This window comes from Ctenopharyngodon idella, chromosome 15, assembly GCF_019924925.1.
Source record: "Ctenopharyngodon idella isolate HZGC_01 chromosome 15, HZGC01, whole genome shotgun sequence".
Lineage (NCBI taxonomy): Eukaryota > Metazoa > Chordata > Actinopteri > Cypriniformes > Xenocyprididae > Ctenopharyngodon > Ctenopharyngodon idella.
This window is the reverse complement of record NC_067234.1, coordinates 2,148,835-2,172,437: the sequence shown is the minus strand read 5'-3', so window position 1 is coordinate 2,172,437 and position 23,603 is coordinate 2,148,835. Positions and strand designations below refer to the sequence as shown.

Genomic DNA, 23,603 nt, shown 5'->3' with positions numbered 1-23,603 from the left:
TGCAGCCAGGAATCGTATTTCCTGACATTTATATGTGCCTGATTTCAAAGCCGGGGAAATACATAAAGCAAATCTGACTGCGAACGCTTAATATAACTACCATAGAGTACCTCGGGGATAACGTGTTTTTGTAGGTCAACCCGGAATTTCGTAGCGCACGGGTTCCCTTGATCAAAAGCCTATGCATTTTTCCCATAGACTTTTGGAAAATCGCAAAAAATAAGCTCTGTGTTTAACAAAGGGTTATGACACTTACACGTTTTGTCAATCAAGATAATCTTTACAAGTTAATAACAACATTTATACATTTTGAAGCCTAAATAAAGTCATCAGATATAAAAAGCTAACAGTAAGCTATAAACGGACTACAGCACACCATGGTCGCGGATCAACGTCACCACCACCAAGCTTCCTCAAACTTTATCTAAAAACATGCTCGCTTATTATGATCTGCGCTGTGTATGAATACTTATCCACTTTTTCATGAGAAATGCTGTCCAAATGTCCTGTTTGTCATGATGATGTCTAAAGTCCCTGCCAAAGGAAGTAGTCCCTTTTAGCAATTTGTTAGCAACCGCCATTTTTAAGACACAATAAAGGTTAAAAAACCGTGGGTTATAACTGGTGTATTTTATGTCATAGATCAAAACGTGAAAATATTTAGAGGCTTTGTTAACCACAGACCTTATTTCAGGCGATTTAGCAAAAACCCATTCAAAAAACCCATAGACTTAAGGATGATGGAACCGGAAGTCCTAAAATGCTAACTCGCTTCCTGGGTTTTGCCTACAAAAACACGTCATCCCTGAGGTACACGATATAGGTAGGTCTAAATCAGAGTAATCACTTATATCCATGTTATATATTTCGTCATATTGTCCAGCCCTAAAACTTGTATAGTTTTTGTGTTTATTTAAAAACACCCAATTATGCAGAATTTAAGATGGTAAATATTTAATTGATGAGTTGTTAACACAATATATTACAATACAATATATAGGGTATGATTTTACCCCAAAATCCAACATTTTGACACAAAAAGATAACAGCAAAACATGTTTCTTTGCCTGTTCTGGAAATGATGGACAAAGGAGAATCTACCTCAATTGCAAGAGCGACAGAAGTGGTCCATGGCACCCCCGCAACTTCATTCCAGAAGATATTGTGCTTTTGGTGGATGATTCAGCACCCCGTAATTCATGGATGATGGGGAAAGTGATCCAAACCTTTCCAGACAAAAAGGTTTTGTTCGTCAGGTGCGTCTCAAGACTAAGACCAGTTTTTTGAAAAGACCAGTCACTTCTGCTGCCTTCTGCTGGAAGCAGATATTTGACATTTCCCTTGGAAAAGTTTTTTTTGTTTGTTTGTTTTTTGGACTGGTCAATATAGACATTGACTTTACACATTGATATGACTGAGTTAAAATCACTCATTGACACTAAAGCATTAAGGACTTTACATGGACTCCATCGAACACACACACACACATTGATTGATATATGAAAAAAAAAAAAAGAGAAAAAAAAGGAATTGTATTTTTGAGAATGAGTCAAATGTCTATGTCACCTATGTGTATTTATTGAATGTAATTATTATTAAGATTATAATAATTAGGGGCTGGAATATAGGAGCCATGTAAACATTCATGTGTGATGTCATGTGACCATGGGTAAATTTGGGAGTGTCACTAATTATGTGAGAATTAAAGCACCTGTTGTAAGGAAGGAAGGGAGTCAAGTCGTCAAGTCAAGTCACCTTTATTTATATAGCGCTTTTTACAATGCAGATTGTGTCAAAGCAGCTTTACAGTGATAGGGAGGAAGGGGGGTGAGTGTAGGAGCAAACATTTTTTTGTTGAATGTAAATTCATCAAACTTCCTTGATTCAAAATGATCTTCAAATGCTTCAAGAAATCTTTCAATGTAAGATTTTTTTTTTTTTTTTTGAAATCAAAATAAACCTCAAGAGGCAATGGTAACGAATGATTGACGAGTCACAAGTTATTCCGCACTTAGCTCCTGCGGCTTTGGTTGGTTTTTAGGCCGCTATAGCAATGTTCTTTATGTTATTGATATTCCAGCATTAAAAACTAAGGTAAGCTATAGGCTAGCTGATGTTTTATTCTTACAGCTTTAATTAAATATTACACTGGTCAGGTTCTGTACAGAAAAGAACATGCAGAAAAACAGCAATTATCTGAATTAAAATGTAATTGACTCTCTGACAGTAGGTGGCGCTGGTACAGCAGAAATAAAGCCGTTTCCTCAATAACCTCCGTACACAAAGCAGCTGTGCTTATAACAATGCAGTCTAATGGCTCTAAAGATTTTTTTTTACTTCCCTTATGAATATTAACCATGATTTTACTACAAATAAAATAAAAAACATGGTTATTGTAGTTAACCATGGTATTGCTACACTATAGTTTAACTATTGTTATACAAATAGTATCAATCTGACAAAAAAATCATAGTTACCACACTTTTACTGTAATAAAACCATGGTTAAAGGGATAGTTCACCCAAAAATGAAAATTATCCCATGATTTACTCACCCTAAAGCCATCCTTGGTGTATATGACATTCTTCTTTCAGATGAATACAATCGGAGTTATAATAAATAATGTCCAGGCTAATCCATGCTTTATAATGGGTGTGGATGGTGGCCCAAATTCTAAAGACAGAAAAAATGCAGCCATCCATTATAAAAGAAGTTCACACGGCTCCAGTGGGTTAATAAAGGTCTTCTGAAGCAAAGCAATGCATTTGTGTAAGAAAAATATCCATATTTAAAACTTTATAACCTGTAATCTCTAGCTAACCATCATACGCATGTTCACAAGAGAGTGGCATCCTATCTTATAATGTAAGACGCAGTCGCAGCGTGAGCTTCGGTGAGAATATGCTAGTCTCGCGAGAACCAAGTTGTGTACAGCAAAGGAAATCCACACAAATTGTTTGAGCTATACTCTACATTTTATTAGTTAAAATGCTGATTTCTTGAGAATATCCAGATTGCTTCAACAAAGCTAAAGTCTTGCGATTATGTGCGCCAATATCAAAGGGAGATGCGCCATTTCACAAATTCCCTGTAAAGGATCCAGAGAGATTGAAGCTATGGCTGCTCACTATTCGCTGGGATGTAAATACACCCGTGGAAAAATTATATAAATGCGTGCTGTGCAGTCAACATTTCCGCTCCGAGGATTACAAGGCAGAGAAGAGTGGAAGTACAAATCGTCAGCTGTGCCTATGCCCGCGCTGTTGTTTCAGCCAAACGAGGTATATTGTCAACAAATACTGTAATATGATTGCTATATAAAGTTTTTAAGTAATCGCTCATGTAACTGTTGTTGTTACAACACAGAAGGGTCGGAGACAGGAGATCACAGACAGGGATGTTTATTGATACCAGCAGAGATAAACAGCAGTGCAGGTGAGTATGAGGCAACGTAAAGGTGATTAACTGGAGTGAAGATAAGTGATACTGTCCTTTTGTGGTTGCAGACGTGAAGATCTTGAATGGCGTTGGAGAAGATGGACGTAGAACAATGAGAACACTCACACACGGACTGGAGATCACATGAGGAGAACAGGAGACGCTGGAGACAGGTAAGTAGTTTGGTAGGAGTCCTTGAGGTAAGCATTCAGGTAGGTTTAGATGCAAACGAGACCGGACAATGTGGCTGTGAGTGTGAGTGTTCTTTATACTGGTGGTGATGAGGTGGTGATGAGGTGCAGGTGCCGGTGATCAGAACTCAGGAGATGGAGTGCGCTGTGATTGGTGGATGGTGGAGCCTGGCGTGTCTGTGACAGTTGTGAAGTTTTTTTTAATTATTATTTTTTTTAATCTCTACATGCAATTTAACATTTAAAAATAGCACAACTCGGTATTCCACCAACCTGACTGTAAAACAAATGTATAGAGTGAATACAGGTAGCCCACACCTATAACAAAATATTTATTACACACAAAAAAAATACTCCACAGACATTGTACCACCAGCTCCTTCAGGCCTTGGTCGACGCCTCCAGTTTATACGAGGTAAGGAGAATACTACTTTGAATACACTTTGGCTCAACAAAGGCAGAAAGCCTTCATATTGTGTTACACAGCAGCGCTCAGTCCTCTCACCGGCAGCATCAAAAACTTCTTTATAAACTATTTTATTTTACTTATTTATTATTATTCTCTTAGTTTACTTATTTAAATGTTCTTTCTGTTCTCATGTCATATGTATGTGTGTACCAAGAGCTCCTGTAGAAAACCACAACAAATTCCTTGTGTGTTTGTGCACACCTGGCGAATAAAGCGCATTCTGATTCTAAAGGTGTCATTCCAATCGCCCATTCGTGGCAGCAAACATTCTCAACCTCTGTTGGTATAGCTTCGCATATCCCGCATGAGCACCACCACGGCGGCGCGTTACGGCTGCGACACGGCTACCGGTGCTGATCCGCGGCCACTCTAGTCAGTGTTTGTGTTTACACCAGCCGCAGCACGTTTCAGAAGCGGCTTGCCGCACCGCTTTGCTAAAGATAGGCGGCACATCTATTTTTGACAGACGCCGCAGACGCGTGCAGTGTAAGTAACGGTAGGTGTCCACTGGCGCGGAGCAGAGCGAGCGATTTCAATTCATTCCTATGGAAGTTGAGCTTCACAATCCCACAATGCACCTCGCGAGCGTGAAGTTCGACTTCCATAACAATAAATTGAAAACACTCGCTCTGCTCTGCCCGCTCCGTGCCAGTAGACACCTACCATAAGGGATCATGAGCTCTTCGTCTCCTCAGTTCTGTTGTTTGTGCTGCTGCTCCGGCAGCCTCCTCCATCTCCCAGAGTTCCTGGTCTGTGGTCCGGTTCAAACAAATATGGCTGGGCAAAAAACTCAGTCTCCTCTTGGTTTATATCGAAATCCTCCGACATTTTTCTTTACAAATCCTAGTTTTGTACTTTTAATTCGTGACTTGTATTTTGTTTTGCTTTCTCCTCTGCACTTCCGTGTTTGTCACCGGAGCTCACACTGCGCCTGCGTCCTACGTCATAAGCTGGGACGCCACTCTCTCGTGAACGCGCGTATGATGGTTAGCGGAAGCTATAGATTACAGGTTATAAAGTTTGAAATATGGATATTTTTCTTATACAAACGCATTGCTTTGCTTCAGAAGGCCTTTATTAACCCCCTGGAGCCGTGTGGACTTCTTTTATAATGGATGGGTGCAAATATTTGGACTTAAATTTTGGGGCACCATCCACTCCCATTATAAAGCATATATATAAAGCGTCGTGGTAGAGGAATCCCAGTTTAAAATCAAACAAATAATCAAACAAATGCACAAAACTACTTAAGGCAAAATTTATTACTTGAATTTATTAAAAATAAATATAACAAGTGAAAGGGAGCATCTCTTCAGGATGTCCAAAGGCCAAAATAACAAACAAAACAAATCTAGAAAGGAAAAGAGGGAGGGATTAAATAACCTAAGTAAATATAAAAATAAAATACATTTACCTTCCCTAACGAAAAACAAAGTACAAACCAAGTTACCAAAATAAATAGGCAGGACACCCCTACGCTCCATGTTCTTGAAATATAACTTTAGGAACAGTTGAACATGATAAACAGGTTGTACAATCGGTACACTTTCACTTGGAAGTAACAAGTTTGATAATCGGCCGGAGGAGGGATCCAGGAGCTCTCAACCCAAATGCGGCCGAACCAAGAATGAGCTCCCTGTTGAACGCCGGCAGCATCCTTATAAAGACCACGCCTCTTCTGAACCGCCAATAGAGAGAGTGTACACCATCATTGGACAACCTATTAGAACACTGACAGAACAAGAGGGAAAAGAAAAAAAACAACACATACCAAATACAAGAACGCAGGTCGTAACAAGCATGAATTACCCTGGACATTATTTAATATAACTTCGAATGTATTCGTCTGTGAGAAGAATGTCATATACACCTAAGATGGCTTGAGGGTGAGTAAATCATGGAGTAATTTTCATTTTTGGGTGAACTATCCCTTTAATTTTCGTAAGTGTTCACAATGGTTTGCAATGCAAGCTAGTTGCAATGTGTTGTTTAGCTAACTTTTTATACATGAAAATAAAACTAGCGAATAATACAAATTTACAAAATAATGTTTTAATGTATATATATATATAATGTATAATGTTTTATACAACTTAGTGTAACTTTTAACAGTTAGAAAACTGCGTGCATGTGACGTCACTTTGAGGCGGAGCAATTCGCTTCCTTCTAAGTCCATTTGGTCTGATGCCTTTTTGTCCAAGTCCGAGTCTGTTTAGTATGATGCCTAATTGTGCGAGACCAGACACCTGACATCATTTTTCCTGAAGCCTGAAGCCTTTAGGCCTTTAGGTTCTAAATAAACATCACACAGGATCAAGTTCTCCATAATCTACTGCCTGTGGTTGAAGCATACAGATTAGTACAGCAAGTGAACAGCTCTTTCACATTATGAACACAATAATAAAGTAAGTCTGCATTTTGTGCTAAGAATATGTGAAGACATGTTTATAGAGCTTCTAAACCACATGGATCTGTGTGATTGACAGTCTACGTGTATATGGGTTGTATATGTTTACATGAAGTAATGCCCTGCAGAATGACTTGCTATACTTTTTCTAAAACAAGTTTGGACATTTTAAAATCATATTTAAAATGTATATTTTAATAATAATGTATAATCTCATATTTAGATCCTTTGTGCTTACATGTGTCTGTACAGATGTGTGCATTTGACTAGAACTCATTAATAAAAGCATTAAATTGTATTTCCTGGTGCCATTAAAGCATTGATATTTTATTGAAAAGCTGCAGGTTCAGAGTATTTTTTCATAAATTGATGAGTACATAAAAAAATGAATGCACAAAAGTGATCTTATTTTATGCTATTTCATGCATTCTGACATATTTACACTGTTAAAGAGTTGCATTCTCTTGCTAAAAGTTTGGCCAAAGTTTCAAAACACGAGTTGGACGTATAACAGAGTATTTCTCTGCAAATATACTCCTTCAGATTTCCTACATGTTTCAGAGAGTTTTTTTCCGAGTATGGCCCTGTATTACGTAATAAAGGGTGGAATTCCTTGTATGGGCATTTCTCCCAGAAGAGTGCGCACACACATCAACCAGAGCGAGAGAGCAAGAGCACGCCCATCAATGTGCTTTGTTCGGGTTACGGAAGTTGTCGGCAGCCCTGCACAGGACTTGCTCAAGAAAGATTTGTCACTTTGTTTTTAGACCACGGAATTAACAATGTCACCAAAGAAGTGTGTTTTTGGTTGTGAGGGAAAGATAACCTTGCTTCCCAAAGAACCCAGTGGAGCTGAGAGATTTGTGCATCACGCATTACATTGATGCGCTCTTGACATTTGTCATTTAAATATCCATAGAAACTGCCTTAAATTAACTATCAAAATAAGGGTAAAGTCATGTCTGAAAGTTGCAATCACTTTTTTATTGGTTAAAATGAATGGAGAATATCTCGTGTTTTTACGTGGCTGCTCGAGCCTTCAGGATCGGCGCTTATGATGGTTTTATAAACAAGGCCCAGTTCGACGCTGGATTTACAGATTGTTTGAAACTGAAAGATGGAGCGGTCACAGCAGTAAAAGATCCCGGTCATGAGTAGGAAACCGCAGGTGGTTAGTTAAACTGCTTCAAATGTCTGTTTTGTTGGCAGTCGGCGCGTAAGTGCATATAATGTAAACAACACCAATCAAAAGTTATCCAGGAATAATGCGATGGTGTATTGTATGTGTTTAAATAAATTTGTTTAGCTGACCATTGATAGCTTCGCTACGCAAAAGCTGCAGGTGCCTGTCACTCTTTAGCGTCGCCCATGGCATGCCTACAGGAGCACGGCTGTTTTCGGAAAGACTCGGTACAGCGTATCTTTCTTTTATAAATCTGATAAAACTAAAGACTTTTCGGAGATGTGAAGGATGATATACTACTCTATAGGTACTCAAGATTAACATGAGATTGGCCGAAACTGTGTGTGTTATGTACCTTTTAAAGAATGTCCCATTGTTATTTCTGCAGACTGAGATTGTGTAACTTGTCAAATGAAGGTTGTGCAGCTCTAACTTCAGCTCTGAGATCAAACCCCTCACACTTGAGAGAGCTTGATCTGTCTGAGAATGAATTCGGAGATGCAGGCATACAATTTCTCTCTGATGGACTCAGGAATCCTCTTTGTAACCTGAAGATATTATGGTAAGATCATTATTTAGGATTGGTAATCCTACTAAGGAAAAGTAAAGTGTTGTAGTGTGTTCTGAAATGAGAGTAAATACTGTGTAATTGTTCGGTCTGAAGGCTGAGGGAGTGTGATATATCAGATGAAGGTTGTGCTGCTCTGGCTTCAGCTCTGACATCAAATCCCTCACACATTAAAGAGCTGGATCTGTCTAATAATAAACTCACAGAGACAGGCACTGACCTGCTCACTGCAATAAAGTTCAATCCACACTATAAACTGGAGAAATTACAGTAAGTTTGAGATTTTTTTTTTTAAACTCAATTTTCATTAACTAAGGGAAAATTGTTGCTTTAAATGCTAGGAGAATAATGTATTCAACTAACAGAAGACATATACTTTTATCTGAAAGAATTACTTTTTTTTTTTTTTTTTTAAAGCTTCATTTGAAGAGTCCAGCTAAGAAGTGACTGATAAAGTGGATTTGTTGCTGCAGTAAAGCTGTACCAGTGACTGATACACAGCGTTTTAATTCTTCAACTTACTTTCCAAAGTACATGAAGATCCATTAGTTTTGAGCTGAAATTAACTTGATTTTGATGATTCTTTTGATATAGTCTGACCATATTGTGGTGGTGATGGAACTATTTTTTGAATGTTTCAGATTCTCTCCAGCAGATGGCGATATGCTCATTATAAATATGTAAACATGAATGTTCTCTATGAAATTTCCCTGGGGGTTAAATGATCTTTACCATTTAGTTATTTATGCATTAAAAATAGGTTTTGTGCTTATTTTATATTGTAAATGTTGCAGATTGGTATAAAGCTGCAATGTGCAGTTACTTCCAATTGTTGTCAATTATTATTATTATTATTATTATTTATTTTTTTTTTTTAGATAAAAAGGTTGTCTTTTTATTATCATTAAAATATTTGTGTATAAACAAGACATGTTGAAGGAAAAAAAATAAGCTGTTTTTCTGGCAATTCAAATTATGTGAATTAAAGAGAAGATTTACCATCATTTTTAACATTAACTTTGTATTCTTCTCTCAAGGACCAATGGTTTGTTTTAATGTTGCTATGGTTTGTACTGCCTTTTATATGGCAGGTATAATAGTGTATGCCCACTGAGCTAATATTTGAATGAAAAGTATCTATAGCAATCAGAAAGTTAAAAAAAGAAAGTGTGAAAGAAAACATCATGCTCAGGAAGAGGTTATTTTTTAGTTGTGGTTATTTTTTAGTTTTATGCATTCATTAATGTGTTTTGTAGTTTGTTTTGTGTGTTTTAGTAGTTTCAGTAACTGTTGCAAAGCAAACAAAAGCTGTCCTGGAATGAGTGGAGCGGAGCCACAGATATTTTCCATCTTCTGATCAAAGCGATCCGTGGCCAGTCAAACCACTACAGGTTTTCAATGTTTCTACCTGAAACTGGTCTGTCTTGTATTTCTGCCAGTTGTTTACCTGCATACTCTGATCTCGGGGATGAGGGTGGGTGTGGTGCTCTGAGAGCTGTCAGACAAGTGAACAGAAATGAAAGTTAGAAATTGCCTGAAAACATCTTCGGTGACTGATTTGCGGGGTTGTTGCCATCTGGGCTAGAGAATATATCTGTTTTACACTAAATCAAGGTAAAGAATGAAGTTCTGTTCCTAAAGATAATGCTCTCATTAACAAAGATGCCAAAGTGAGTATAAACAAACTTGTGAATGTTATAATATTGTTAAATTATTTAGACTAGAATTCTTCTTGTAGCAGTTATTTTTTATTATTAGCTTGGTAATAAACATTGTTCATTTATCAGCTTTTTAACTGTCAAATTTTGAATATAATTTGCATCTGTAATTTCCTCAAAAACCTACAAAAGCAAAAAGAGTTGGTTCAACCAAACTAAATTAGTTAAGACTATCAAGTAGGTATGCATTAAATTTTGATTATATGAAATGAGACAATGATTTATGGTTGTTTTTTATTTTATTTTTGTGAATTTGGAATGTGAAAGCAGTCTCATGATCAGTTAACCTGACTGAAAGAACTAGGTAAATACCATGACGTACACAAGTAGTTTGGTGACAAGTTTGCCTTGTACTGTGACAAAAACAACTATTGTTTTGAGAGAATAGATTGGTTAAAACAAAACAAACAAAAAAACAATAGGAATGTTTACACTACGTGACTACTGTCCAGTATTTTGTATTGCATTTATATTTGGTGTTTCATAGTGTCTCAAATGAATTAGGTAACTTTATAGCCATATTTTTATGTTGTTCACTTGTTATTATGACTATTGTTTGGCTTATTTGCAGAGTCATTATAGCTGGAATGAGTTCTGAAAATGTTGTTACTGAGGCCAACTAGTAAGTGTTTTTATTTTATTTAAAAAAACAAACAAACAAAAAAAGTAACTGATGCTTTATTTGCTGACTAAAAATAAAATCTTGGTTTACTGTACACAGGTTGGCAACTAAATATACTATTAAACTATCATAGAGGCTGTGAAATTTGTTTCTTACTTTGTGTCTGGAAACTTAATATAATGTTACCACCATTTCTATTTCACTGAAGCACAATCTAGCAGGGGAGATCAGATTTAACAAGACCCGATCATAGGAGTAATCATTCAATGGATCAACTTCAGGTTAAAAAGACTCTTCTTGAGCCCAGGTAAAAAAATCATGATTTAGTTATATGTAATAAAATTAAAGAACTTTTTATGTTTTAAATTATTTTATATCTCACAATTGCACATTTATTTTATTAATATTGACTCTTTATCTCACAATTGCACCTACTTAATTGTGCTGTACTTGGATCTGAATGATAGGAAGCTCCACTTAAGTGAATGTTGTAATGTCTCTTTTTCTCTGAAGCTCAGTACAGATGGGGAGATCAGCATCTCCAACTCCCAGCCATGAGTCCATGAGGAGTGATCTGTCAATGAATAATCCATTGGATTTAAAAGAATCCAGGTAAAAGATCAGCCAGATTAAACCCTCCTTTATATAACTTTTCAGTCTTTAGTTCCATGCAAAAATGATAATGTTATGCGCAGACATACTCTCAGCTGTAGCTCGCTGGTTATTGAATGTAGTTCCTTTTTAAAGGGTTAGTTCACGCAGAAATTAAAATTCTGTCATTAATTACTCACCCTCATGTCGTTCCAAATCCGTAAGACTTATGTTCATCTTTGAAACACAAATTAAGATCTTTTTGATGAAATCTGAGACATTTCTGTCCCTCCATAGACAGCTACGTGACTACCACTACTCACGCCTCAAAAAGTTAATAAAGAAGTCATAAAAACTAATCCATATGAATTGAGTGGTTTAGTCCAAATTTTCTGAAGCCTAAATAAATCTGTTCAGTGTATAAAGTGATTGTGTCTCTCCAGAACATTTGGAATAAACCGCTCAATTTTTTTGGATTAGTTTTACAATTTCTTTATGAAATTTATGAAGCGTCAAAGTGTCAATTGCATAGCTGTCAATGGAGGGACAAAAATCTCTCAGATTTCATCAAAAAGATTTTCTGAAGATGAAAGTCTTACAGGTTTGGAATGACATGAGGGTGAGTAATTGACAACATTCTTTTCTTTTTTTGGGTGAACCCTTTAATATTTGGTCATTAAGAGTAATCATTCAATGGTTCAACTGGAGGTTAAAAAGACTTTTCTTGAGTCCAGGTAAATGATCATGACCAAAACCTATTTTAGCTAGTTTAAAAGATTTGGGTTTTTAGTTTTATGTTATAAAATCTTTCTCTAACAATTGCACCTACTTTATTGTGTCTGTACTTGAATCTGAATGAGAGGAAGCGCCACTGAATTATTGTTGTAATGTCTCTGTTTCTCTGAAGCTCAGTGCAGATGGGGAGATCTTCTCCATGTCCCAGCCATGAGTCCATGAGGAGTGATCTGTCAATGAATAATCCATTGGATTTAAAAGAATCCAAGTAAAAGAGTTATATTAATAAAAATGAAGCTTCCTTCTCTATCACTTTTCAGTTTTTAGTTTTATGTAACGTCATGTAAAACAACAAGATTTTAAAAAGAGATAATGTTTAAAAAATTAAATTTTACCTTATAATTTTGAATTTATATCTCACACTTGTGACTGTTTCACAGTTGGGGCTATTAAATTGTAATGTCTCTTTTTCTCAGAAGCTCAGTGCAGATGGGGAGATCTTCTCCATGTCCTAGCCATGAATCAATGAGGAGTGATATGTCAATGAATAATCCATTGGATTTAAAAGAATCCAGGTAAAAGATCAGCAAGATTATACCCTCCTTTATACTTTTCAGTCTTTTGTTCTACCATGAGAGCATATATGTTTTCAGCTATAGCTTGCTATTTATTGTATGTAGTATTTGAAATCTACTTAATAAATAATACCAGCCTGGTCTCATTGTTAATACGTAGGTATTAATACGTAACTTTCAAAGACACAAAACGTACATTTTTGTACGTTTAGAAAGGTGCTAAAACGTACAATATTGACGTAATTATGGCACTAAAACGTAAAAATACTTACGTTTTTACAGCGAAAAAAACGTAAAATATTTACGAATCTTATCATGTCTTAAAGATATATGTATAATTTCCATTTTATCGTTTTGTAGATAAATGTAAGATCCCTAAACCCCATCCCGAACCTAAACCTACCCATTTTATACAGAATGTTAAAAGAATAAAACATAAACTACAGAAATGTGTAGGAAAATGACAATTTTAGTAAAAATATAACATTAAAACGATATTTTGAGTCACTAATCCTACACCTACCCCTAAACCTACCCATAACCATTTCTTTAAACTACGTTACCTAATATAAATAAAAGAATGACGGACAAACAAGCGTAATCACAATAATTTTTTTTTTTTTTTTTTTTTGCGAAAATGTCAAAAGTGGTACCAAAAGTAGTTCAAATGATGATGAGTTCCAGTCACAGTCCTCTCTGGCGGTAATAGTTTTTTATAGGGTACAGAGCAGAATTTAATTTATTAATCCATGAAAATATGATGAATCCGGCTTCTCTCCGTGAAGGCGCGACACTCATTTCAAATGTCAATCCACTGAAACACGGCATGTCGTAATCTGTGACGAAGGTGAGAACCAATGAGCGTTTGATATCAGTGCCGTAAACCATGTCGTAACACTTCTCGAGGGTGGCGCTACTTTCAAATTTGAATCATAACGAGCGCGAGCTTTGACTGTGATGGTCGCTGTTGCTGAGAATGAAGATGAAGATCGATGGATAAAGGGCTGAATTTGGATTTGTTCCTTACAAACATATGGATTCTAAAGATTGGGAGTACAGCGAACAAATAAAATTGATGTGATTTGGGAATTTATGTTGTGCTTTGGTGTATCTTATGGTTGTATTGTCAGTCACTGCATAGGAGAAAACGCCTTCTGTGTCGCACAGCAAACAAACTAAATATTACAAAATGGTTAAACAATTACAGAAAATTTATTCATAAGGTTTTAAATTGTAGCCTAGTCTTGTTTAACATTATGCAATCCTCCGAAACGAGCAGCACAAGCCACGAACAGAAATGTTATTTCATATTAAGTAGATGAGTAAACTGCTTTCAATAAATTCAACTAAAAACAACATTAAATCATTAAAGCCACTATTTTAATATTAATACATGGGAATTCATATACATTCACACTTTACGTTACATGATTTACATTTTTATTGCTGTTAATACGTAAGTATTTTTACGTTTTAGTCCTCTAAATACGTCAATGTTGTACGTTTTTGTGTGTATGAAAACGTAAGTAAGTGTACGTGTGGTAGAACCACAATTTACGTAAAAATACACACGTATTCTCATGAGATCACGTTGTTAATACATATTAAAAAAATAAATGGACTGCTCTGTGAGTAATAGTCTAAAATGTGTTTAAAGAATAACAGGTATTATTTTGGATTTCCAGTAATGCCTCACTCCTCAAATTAAATCTGAGGAGCATTTTCCAGTGTTTGCGTGAAGGGATGTCAAAAAACAGTGCCCTCATACCTCTCAATGAGATTTACACTGAGCTCTACATCACGGAAGGTGGAAGTGGAGTGATCAGTAATGAACATGAGATCAGATGGATTGAAACTGTGTTTAGGAGAAGAATGACAGAAGATACTCAAATCAACCTGAATGACATATTCAAACCCTTACCTGGACAAGATCAACCCATCAGAACTGTGCTGACTAAAGGAGTTGCTGGCATTGGAAAAACAGTCTCTGTGCAGAAGTTCATTCTGGACTGGGCTGAAGGGAAAGCAAATCAAGACATCTATCTCATATTTCCACTTCCTTTCAGAGAGCTCAATTTGCTGAAGGACCAAACATACAGTCTTAAAGATCTTCTACATTTTTTCATGGGCATAAAACAACTGGAAATCTCTCCAAATGAAGGTAAAATCATTTTCATCTTTGATGGTTTGGATGAGTGTCGTCTGTCTCTGGATTTTCAGAACAACGTGAGGTTGTGTGATGTGACTAAATCAGCTTCAGTGGACGTGCTGCTGACAAACCTCATTGTGGGGAATCTACTTCCCTCTGCTCTCATCTGGATCACCTCCAGACCAGCAGCAGCTGATCTCATCCCCTCTGAGTGTGTTGATCGAGTGACAGAGGTACGAGGCTTCAGTGACCCACAGAAGGAGGAATACTTCAGGAAGAGAATCAGAGATCAGAGTCTGGCTGAACAAATCATCTCACACCTGAAGTCATCGGGGAGCCTCTACATCATGTGCCACATCCCAGTGTTCTGCTGGATCTCAGCCACTGTCCTAGAAAAGATGTTGAGTGGAGCAGAGAGTGGAGAGATTCCCAAGACTCTCACTCAAATGTACACTGACTTCCTGATCCTTCAGACTAACATCAAACATGAGAAGGACTATGAGAAGAAAGTGAAACCCGAGGACATGATTCTCAAACTGGGTAAACTAGCTTTTCAGCAGCTGGAGAAACAGAATCTGATCTTCTACGAGGACGATCTTAGAGAATTTGGCATTGATGTGCAAGAAGCAGCTGTGTACTCAGGATTGTGCACTCAGATCTTCAGGGAAGAATCAGGGCTGTTTCTGGAGAAAAAAGTCTACTGCTTTCTTCATCTGAGCGTTCAGGAACATCTAGCAGCTTTATATGTGCACCTTTCCTTTGTGAATCAAAACACAAATGAATTAGACCAACCAGGTATTCTACTCAAATTTCTGCCTTGTGCTGCACAAAGTTCAATATTTGACCTCCACCAGAGTGCTGTTAAGAAAGCTCTGCAGAGTACCAGTGGACATCTGGACCTTTTCCTTCGTTTCCTTTTGGGCATGTCACTGGAGTCCAATCAGACTCTCTTACAAGGCCTACTGACACAGACGGAAGGCAGCTCTGACGACAAAGAGCAAATAGTTAAGTTCATAAAGGCGAAGATCAAAGACAATCCTCCTACCGAGAAATTAATCAATCTGTTCCACTGCCTGAACGAACTGAATGATCATGACCTAGTGGAGGAAATACAGCATTATCTAAAATCTGGGTCAAGAATAAATACCACACTGACAGCCTCGCAGTGGTCAGCAGTGGTCTTTGTATTACTGACCTCGGGGCAAAAACTAGATGTGTTTGATTTAAATGAATACATCGGGACACTCGTCTTGGCAGATGAATGTCTTCATAGGCTACAGCCGGTGCTTGAAGCATCCAGAACTGCAATGTATGTCATGCTAGTGGTAATTAAGTGAAATATATATATATATATATTATATATACACTACCAGTCAAAAGTTTGGAATCGGTAAGATTTTTAATGTTTTTAAAAGAAGTTTCGTCTGCTCACCAAGGCTGCATTTATTTAATTAAAAATACAGTAAAAACAGTAATATTGTGAAATATTATTACAATTTAAAATAACTGTTTTCTGTTTGAATATATTTTATAAAGTAATTTATTCCTGTGATCAAAGCTGAATTTTCAGCATCATTACTCCAGTCTTCAGTGTCACATGATCCTTCAGAAATCATTCTAATATGCTGATTTGCTGCTCAAGAAACATTTATTGTGTACAATTGTACAAAATATTTGTGTTCAATATATTTTTTTTTCAGGATTCTTTGATAAATATAAAGTTCAAACGAACAGCATTTATTTGAAATATAATCTTTTGTAACATTATAAATGTCTTTACTGCCACTTTTGATCGATTTAATGCATCCTTGCTGAATAAAAGTATTAATTTCTTTAATTTCTTTTAAAAAAAATAAAAATTCTTACTGACCCCAAACTTTTGAACGGTAGTGTATAATGTTACAAAAGCTTTATATTTCAGATAAATGCTGTTCTTTTGAACTTTCTATTCATCAAGGAATCCTGAAAAAAAAAAAAGTACACAACTGTTTTCAACATTGATAATAATCATAAATGTTTCTTGAGCAGCAAATCAGCATATTTGAATGATTTCTGAAGGATCATGTGACACTGAAGACTGGAGTAATGATGCTGAAAATTTAGCTTTGCATCACAGGAATAAATTACTTTATAAAGTATATTCAAACAGAAAACAGTTATTTTAAATTTTAAATTAAACATAAAATATTATTTAAATAATATTTTATGTTTTTACTGTATTTTTAATTAAATAAATGCAGCCTGGGAGAGCAGACGAAACTTCTTTTAAAACATTAAAAATCTTACAGATTCCAAACTTTTGACTGGTAGTGTGTGTATAATATATATATATATATATATATATATATATATATATATATAAAATATAAATTAATAAAAAAAATATACTTTTTTTTTTTTTTCTTTGCAGGCTTTGTAAGCATAACCTGACAAGGAAAGGTTATAGCGCCTTAGTTTCTGCTCTCACCTCAAAGACTTCATGTCTGAAAGAGTTGAACCTGGCTAAAAGTAATGTAAATGAGTCAGAACTGAAGCAACTCTGTGCTGGACTGGGAAATCCTCAGTGTCAATTGGAGAGACTGAGGTAAATTCATGTTTTTGTTTTTATTTTCTTCTGTTCTTTCTTTATTTTCCTATATTTGGTTTATTCATCTGTTTATAGTAAATGAAATGAAATATTTTAGTAGTACATGTAGTTTATCTTTAAAACAAATTTAGAAATGAGACAAAATACAGTTAGGATACAGTTTATGAAAAAGTCTTAATATGCAAGTTTGCATCTCATGTCAATTTAGCTTGTTTTAAGACCCCTGTATAATCTTAAAGAATGTTTTGCGAAACTAGAAGTCTTAAAGTATTAAATGAGGAAACTTCTTTTTTTATGTAGACTGGAGTCTTGTGGTATTTCTGATAAAGGTTGCACTTTTCTGGCTTTGGCTCTGAGATCAAACCCCTCACATTTAAAAGAGCTGGATCTGTCCAAAAATAAAATCAGTAACTCTGGATTGAAGATTCTTTCTGCTGAATTGCAGAATCCTCTTTGTAAACTAGAACTACTGTGGTGAGATTACTTCTCTAATTATCCTCACTAAAACATACATTTTGACATTACTGTACCTTTAGCTAAGGAATGGCATACTATATTTAGATTTTTTTTATTTTAATTTATTTGTAATTTAAGAATTGTGTGTCCTTTAACCTATATCTGCTGCCATTTTCTCTGTAGGATGAGACTTTGTGGTGTCACAGATGAAGGTTGTGCTTCTCTGGCTTTGTTTCTGAAATCAAACCACTCACACCTAAGAGGACTGAATCTGTCTGGGAATAAACTGGGAGATTTGGGAATTAAAAACCTCGCTGATGGACTAGAGAATCCTCACTGTAAGCTGGAGATACTGAGGTAAGGTTACTGTATGTCACAGAAGTAATAAATGACACAGTAAATATTATATATGACATTGTTTTGTTTTGTTTTTTCTTTAGGTTGAGAGACTGTAGTATCACTCATGAAGGTTGTGTAGCTCTGGCTTCAGCCCTAAGATCAAACCCTTCACATCTGAAGGAACTGGATTTGTCTGGGAATAAACTCAGAAACATTGGCCTAAAGAGGCTCTCTGGTGAACTGGAAAATTCAGACTGCAATCTTGAGATACTCAGGCAAGATCAGCACTCACCACTTTTGTCAAATAAGTTTTGTGTAAGAAAGCTAGGGACAGAAATGAATGTGTCATTCTTTCAGCAGATTAAACAATTGTGACATCACTAGTGAGGGCTGCGCTGCTCTGGCTGAAGTTTTGAAATCACATCCTTTAAGCCTGAGAGAGCTGGAACTAGGTTGGAATAAACTGGGTGACTCGGGTGTGCAGCCACTCTTTGCTGCATTGGAGAATCCAAACTGTAAATTGAAAGTTCTGCGGTAAGCAAGACGAAAATGCTGATTTCACTACCAGTCATCACATTAACAAAAAGTCAGAATATTTTCTGAGTTTTCAGAATAGATACCGTTATCTTTTACATTCATGTCCTTTTTTCTGTAGTATTGCTTCTATATATTCAATATATTCAGTTGCATTTTTTTTATATTACAACTCAATTGGACAATTCAAGAGAAATGTGACCTTTTGTACAATTTCACAAATGTTCTTATTTGTTAAATTCTTTTAAAATCTTAAAACACTTCCAGGTTTAAATTAAAAAACAATTAAGATTTTCAATGTCATCCTAGACATTGGACCCCACTGTACATTTATATAGTTTTCCACAACATCATTAGGATTTTGTTTTTTATTTTTACAGACTGAGAGATTGCAAAATTGCAGAGGAAGGTTGTGATGCTCTGGCTTCAACACTGAAATCAAACCCCTCACACCTGAGAGAGCTGGATCTTTCTCAAAATAAACTGAGAACCTTATGGGTGAAAATGCTCTGTACTGCTCTGGAAAAGCCTGACTGTAATCTGGAGATACTGCGGTAAGACATTTTTAGTCTGCACCTTCTCTGATAGGGTGTCTCATTAAAGGGTTAGTTCACCCAAAAATGAAAATTATGTCATTAATTACTCCTCCTCATGTCATTCCACACCCGTAAGTGCTTCGTTCGTCTTCGCAACACAAATTAAGATATTTTTGATGAAATCTGATGGCTCAGTGAGGCCTCTAATGCCAGCAAGTTAATTTACACTTTCAGTGCCCAGAAAGCTACTAAAAACATATTTAAAACAGTTCATGTAACTACAGTGGTTCAACCTTAATATTATAAAGCGATGAGAATACTTTTTGTGCGCCATTTTGTTTCGAATCAGTGGTTCGGATCGCGAGTCAAACTGCCAGACTGCTGAAATCACGTGACTTTGGCACTCCGAACCATTGATTCGAAACAAAAGATTCAAAGCAGTGTTTTGAAATTGTCCATCACAAGATATTGTTGAAAAGTCGTTTAGTTTTTTAGTTTTTAGTTTTTTGGTGCACAAAAAGTATTCTCATCGCTTTATACAGGGCTCCAGACAAAAAAATTCATTAAGGAGCCATTGGCTCCTATAGGGGGAAAATACAGGTGCCAAATTATTTTTTTAAGAGCCACACAACAATGAACTTAAAATTTTAAAATCACTTACTTTTATTCATCCTGTTGTGTTTATATATGTCCCCTTTACATTTTCAGCTTTTTCATCTTGTGACTTTTCTGGGAAATGAATGTCACTATTTTCACTTAATACTATTATAGTTTTTGTTAATATTTTGAATCCGATTAGATTTTTATATTTTCTGCTTTCATTTTTTGTTAAGTTTTCATTTGTTTTTGTTTTTAGTTTTAGTTGTTTTTAAACATGTCTGTTTAGTATGTATAGATTTTTATTTTAGTATTAACATTTATTTCAAGCAATAACAAATGTTTTTAATGGTTTTAGTTAACTATAATCCTGATGCTAGTAAAATCTTTATATTGAGTAATGTGTCAAATAATGTTCTTAGTGCTTCCTTCCTGAAGCTACAACAGTTTACTTTGAATCAAATGAAATAAATATATAAATATATTAAATTTGGTTTGTGTAACCAAATAACAAACAGGGGCAATTGATATACATACTGCTTGACTTTTATTACTTTGAAATACAGCAGGACTCTTATTTTGGAATGTATGTGCGTTACTTTTGCTGCTCATTCAAGTTCAGATGAGGATTAAAAAATTACGTTGCTACAACCGTTTACAACCCAATATAATATAAATAACATAAAGTAAACTTTGTGATAATTGATCAGCATTAGTTCAAAAGCAATCGGTTGACAAATGTGCGCTAATCATTGAATGCGAGCTACTCTGAAGAACGCGCAACAGCGCCATCTTTTGACTTTAAAGCATGCAGCGCTCACATTTATTTAATGAAATGAATGTTAATCATCACATTAGGGAGTATCGCGATTTGTTTTCCATCCACAAAATACGCCTTAAAATGATCGTTTATACTCTTGTTATGCTGTTTAAAGCACTGAAGACTTAAATTTATCTGATGAGCATGAGAGGAGTGGAATAATGAAAGTGATCAGCATGATTGATATTCAAAACGGTAAGCACGCACTGCATTGTATGTGTATCTTCAGTCTGTAGAGCCGGTTTCCCCTTTTGAATGACGAATATAGACGAATTTATATTTATATGAAGAAATAGGCAGTTGTCTACTTTAGGCAGGAGCAGCTGTTCAAATGCAGCTGTTTTGCACTGACGCAGGCGACGCAAGGCAACAACACAGTCGGCTTTCATCAGCTCTAGTTCTTTGGCGTCTGTTTGGTGTGTGAAAATTTTCCCTACTTGTTCGTATTTCGGCGCTGTAACTCAGTGAAACATTCACATGCAGCATCTCATTTAATTACGTCAACACAGCAAATGATGTGATAGGCTACTGGTCACGGAACACGCAAATAACATGCAAATTTTACAATCATAATGTGTGAATTTGTATGGTCGTCGCCAATGGCGACCTCAGCAAAAATATCACTCGCAAATGAATATTTTTAGTCGCAAATGTGACCGTTTTAGGCGCAGTCTGGAGCGCTGTTATAATATTAAGGTAGAACCACTGTTTTCACATGAACTGTTTTAAATATGTTTTTAGTAGCTTTCTGGGCACTGAAATGTAAATTAACTTGCTGGCAATAGAGGCCTCACTGAGCCATCGGATTTCATCAAAAATTATCTTAATTTGTGTTCCGAAGATGAAAGGTCTTACGGGTTTGGAACGACATGAGGGTGAGTAATAAATGACAGAATTTTCATTTTTGGGTGAACTAACCCTTTAGCTACAGTCAATTCTGAAGCTTCAGGGGTTTTATTTATTTATTTATTTATTTATTTATTTATTTTGTCTTTGCAGTTTGGAATATTGTGGTCTCACAGATGAAAGTTGTGCTGTTCTGGCATCAGCTCTAAGATCAAACCCATCACACCTGAGAGAGCTGGATCTGTACAGGAACAACCTCGGAGATTCAGGAAGGCAGCTGTTGTCTGCTCTGAAGGATGACCCAAACTTTACACTGCAAAAACTACAACTGCAAACGCTGCAATATTAATCACATCATTATTCGTAGATACCCCGTTTTTAAATAAATAAGATTGTGTTATTCTTCTGTATTGAAATGATCCTTGCATGTCTGAACATGTAAAGAGATTGATTATGCGTCTTTGCACTGAGCTTAATTTTGTATGACTGATAAGTTGACTCCAGTGACTGTTGTCAAGCTAAACACTGTCAGATTTCCACTTCTTCATGCTACAAGGTTGCAGACAAATCATGAGAAATGGATGTGAAACATGGACAAGGTGCGAGTTGTATGTGAGTCCTCACACTGGGAAGGATGAATCAAGAAAGGACTAGCTACCTAGATATTACTGCACTTTACTGTTTATTAATTTTATTGTTTACCTTTTTTTTACGTTTCTGATGTATTGCTATCTTTACTGGAAATGCAAGCTGTTAATTTGTCTGTATGAGCTAAACAGATATGGGTGTAATGGGGTTTACGTTTAAAATCATGTATTCAAAGCTGTTTGTCAACAATGCATTAGCGCAAAAGAGGAGAATCCTGGCAGAAGTTGGCAATGGTAGTGAAAGTATTGTTTTATGGAATCACGAGTGATTCAACACTACCCAAAATTATACCCGTTACAAACGTAGGGGGAGAGTGGGGTAAGATGAGCCAGTGGGTAAGTTGACCCACCCCCTGTATCTTGGCAACTGTACCATTTTATTGTCATGTGACCATATATTTTAGAACCACCCATCATTTCTGCCAGACTGTGAAAAGGATAAGCATATGGGAGGAGTAGAAGTCACTTATTTACTTTAAAAACTGTTTTTGGCTTGTCAAAGTAAAATTTGAACATAACAGATGTAATGGCTGTTTCATCAAAGCAAATTTGTCCAGGTCTAAAACTATTTATGATGCATACTGGTGATTTAGCAACGTATAAAACCATGCAAGTCATTTAGCTAAATATTATTCTGAATTGGTAAGCTAGCTAGCTTTTCCTAAAATGGCAGCTATGGGGCAAAGTGAGCCAAATTTAAGAATTTAAGTTAAAACTGAAGTATACACTGGTGTCATTTCAATGTAATATTACGCAACCTGGTTTAGTTTATCTTTATTTTCGAGTTTATTTGATAGGAATAGTGTACAAGTACACCAAATCCTTCTCTGATACAAACCAGAGAATGTTTAATCATATATATCTTTCCACCTGTAGTCTCTAATGGCCTAACATGGTCGACATTGCAGAAAAACTACCATGTCAAGAACCTTTTGACTAAAATGTTCATTAGTTTCAGTGACATTTATTCATTCTTATTTAGTTTTTATTTAATTTTACTCAACAAACTCTCTGTTTAGTCTGTTTATGGGAAGGTTACAACTTTGATGTTCAACATATTGTTTCAGAAAGGCAAACAATTAAAGATACTTCATTTGGTTGGTTTTATGTTGTTTAATTTAGCTTTAAAAAAAGAAATATTTGTGAAATATTTTTACAAAGAATATTTGTAAAAGGAAATTTGATTATTAAATTAGTTTTTAAAATAGGTACATTATCTTTAAAATTTCACATGGGTTTGATTCAGATTCAGTTAGATGGTCAGTTTACACCCACCTACTGACTCGGCTCAACTTACCCCTAACCTGGGGTAAATTGAACCAGAGGAACACTTTTTTTTTATAAGAAGCCATATTTTTAGAACCCTTTGTCATAGATGTATTCTGATCATTTAAAATGATAGGAAACATCCTGAAATTACTTTAAATACTTTTAATGTACTTCTGCCTCATTTTCCCTTATCTTGAGTACCACATAAGTAAAACATGGCTCATCTTACCCCACTCTCCCCTAAGTTTTAAATAATAATAATGATAAAAACTTACCTGCTGCCTAAATGTCTTTAGTCCCGTTGTGGAAGAAACGGTGCAGTGATA

At 35.8% G+C, this 23,603-nt stretch overlaps 1 protein-coding gene across 2 annotated transcripts; it reads left to right on the top strand.

The window, feature by feature from the left end:
* The first annotated feature begins 7,629 nt into the window (after positions 1-7,629).
* Positions 7,630-23,347, top strand: si:dkey-23k10.2 (NACHT, LRR and PYD domains-containing protein 3). Of its 2 annotated transcripts, none has more exons than XM_051862613.1 (16): positions 7,630-8,250; positions 8,353-8,526; positions 8,674-9,870; positions 10,546-10,596; positions 10,805-10,903; positions 11,110-11,208; positions 12,095-12,190; positions 12,399-12,497; positions 14,183-15,955; positions 17,057-17,230; positions 17,534-17,707; positions 17,873-18,046; positions 18,130-18,303; positions 18,389-18,562; positions 18,943-19,116; positions 21,515-23,347. In XM_051862613.1, the coding sequence occupies exons 5-16, from the start codon at positions 10,863-10,865 to the stop codon at positions 21,708-21,710; spliced, it is 3,348 nt and encodes a 1,115-aa protein (XP_051718573.1). In that variant the 5' UTR covers positions 7,630-8,250; positions 8,353-8,526; positions 8,674-9,870; positions 10,546-10,596; positions 10,805-10,862; the 3' UTR covers positions 21,711-23,347. The 2 variants fall into 2 exon arrangements, with proteins under 2 accessions (XP_051718573.1, XP_051718572.1); XM_051862612.1 differs by having other exon boundaries at positions 8,674-9,926.
* Positions 23,348-23,603: the final 256 nt, after the last annotated feature.

What these genes read in the sequence shown, in the direction of transcription:
- si:dkey-23k10.2 (XM_051862613.1), top strand. Translation starts at nt 10,863, where the DNA reads ATGGATCAACTTCAGGTTAAAAAGACTCTTCTTGAGCCCAG. An exon ending in TGTAAGCTGGAGATACTGAG is followed by an intron (nt 18,047 to 18,129) that starts GTAAGGTTACTG and finishes TTTTTTCTTTAG; the next exon opens with GTTGAGAGACTGTAGTATCA. An exon ending in TGCAATCTTGAGATACTCAG is followed by an intron (nt 18,304 to 18,388) that starts GCAAGATCAGCA and finishes TTCTTTCAGCAG; the next exon opens with ATTAAACAATTGTGACATCA.